Source organism: Salpingoeca rosetta (assembly GCF_000188695.1).
Source record: "Salpingoeca rosetta unplaced genomic scaffold supercont1.3, whole genome shotgun sequence".
Classification (NCBI taxonomy): domain Eukaryota; class Choanoflagellata; order Craspedida; family Salpingoecidae; genus Salpingoeca; species Salpingoeca rosetta.
This window is the reverse complement of record NW_004754931.1, coordinates 1769541-1770983: the sequence shown is the minus strand read 5'-3', so window position 1 is coordinate 1770983 and position 1443 is coordinate 1769541. Positions and strand designations below refer to the sequence as shown.

General features: G+C 54.3%; 1 protein-coding gene across 1 annotated transcript in view; it reads right to left on the bottom strand.

Annotated features, from left to right (window-relative positions):
• Positions 1 to 364: 364 nt before the first annotated feature.
• The window catches only part of PTSG_11808 (uncharacterized protein), a gene marked incomplete at its 3' end in the record, with an annotated part of 4279 nt that continues 3200 nt past the window's right edge, over positions 365 to 1443 (bottom strand). Inside the window, exons 5-6 of the mRNA XM_004997875.1 lie at positions 408 to 1443; positions 365 to 385 (exon numbers count right to left, since the gene is read on the bottom strand). The exon at positions 408 to 1443 is cut by the window's right edge and continues 83 nt beyond it. Of these exons, the coding sequence (XP_004997932.1) occupies positions 365 to 385; positions 408 to 1443 (1057 nt within the window). The remainder of the gene's footprint in view (positions 386 to 407) is intronic.

Sequence of the window (1443 nt, the reverse complement as noted above, 5' to 3'; positions counted from 1 at the left end):
GTAGTAGTAGTAGTAGTAGTAGTAGTAGTAGTAGTAGTAGTAGTAGTAGTAGTAGTAGTAGTAGTAGTAGTAGTAGTAGTAGTAGTAGTAGTAGTAGTAGTAGTAGTAGTAGTAGTAGTAGTAGTAGTAGTAGTAGTAGTAGTAGTAGTAGTAGTAGTAGTAGTAGTAGTAGTAGTAGTAGTAGTAGTAGTAGTAGTAGTAGTTGTTGTTGTTGTTGTTGTTGTTGTTGTTGTTGTTGTTGTTGTTGTTGTTGTTGTTGTTGTTGTCGTCGTCGTCGTCGTAGCTGTCATCACCGTCTCGCACACACGCAAATGGTCGATTGCAGCCTGATCAAAGGAGTCCCCGTTGACCGCAAATTCGATTGTCATGCTCTCACCCACATACGCTGCGCTGGCTGGCACGCTCACCGTGACCTCCATCTCGACCTGTTGACCAGGCAGGATACCAAGTTCTTCTTTCGTGGCCGTGCTGCTTCGAACGAGCTGTTGCGATGTGCTGGAGGTGACGGAAAATGTGACGCTGTCTGGGAACGAAATGGAGCGGTCATTGCGCCACAACACAGCAAACTGGAACGTGTAGTTGCTGTTGCCAGCCATGACGAATGAGGTGAGGGTTTGAGCCACCCTTGCATCTGGCTTGATGAAGAGGACCTGCGTGCCATCTCCAGGTGCAACAAGGGTGCCATCCGGCAAGCTGTCGTCGAATGCGGTGGGAGGAGGAAGAAAAGTGCCAGCAGTTCCCGTCACTGTCCAGCCGAAGGCATAAAGGTAGAAGTTGTTGCTCGCTGTGGACGCGTCATCTGCCTCAAACGAGTTGTTCTCAACATACTGCCATGTGCACGTGCCATCAGTATGCGTTGTGCTTGTTGAGGTCGGCATGGCGGTGGTGTACGCAGGCTCACTCCCGGCCTCAGTGCTGACACGGATGTTGTCAAACACGGCCTGGGCAACGCTATCCCCGCCTTGTGTGAAGAGCACAAGCTGCAGCAGCTCGCCCCGAGCCGTCGCGTCTGCTTCAGACGCCTGGTACGCCAAGCACTCCCACATGAAGGCGCCACTGGGGACATCTGACTGCAGGGTGGAAGCGGTGGCAAGGACGAGGCCCGATGGCCACGCGCGAAGCTGAGCCACGGCCGACGACGGAAATGCTCGATCGAGCCGCTTGCCGACTGCATAGCACAGCTCGTACGTGCTGGCAGGCCCTATCGGTGGCGCATCAAGGATCTGACTGGCGCTTGCGTTGGCAGATGCGACGAACAGCGCTTGCGTTCCAAGAGCAGGCGGCGGCATGGCAACATTGACTCCGGTGACATTGAAGGTGGTTGCATTGGGGCGAAGTGTACCGGCTGAGCCAACAACGTCCCAGCCGTGCGCAAAAGAAGACCACTGCACGCCGCGTGCGGCAAGGTCGTCGTGCTCAAAGCTGGGGTTGGCAACAATCGTG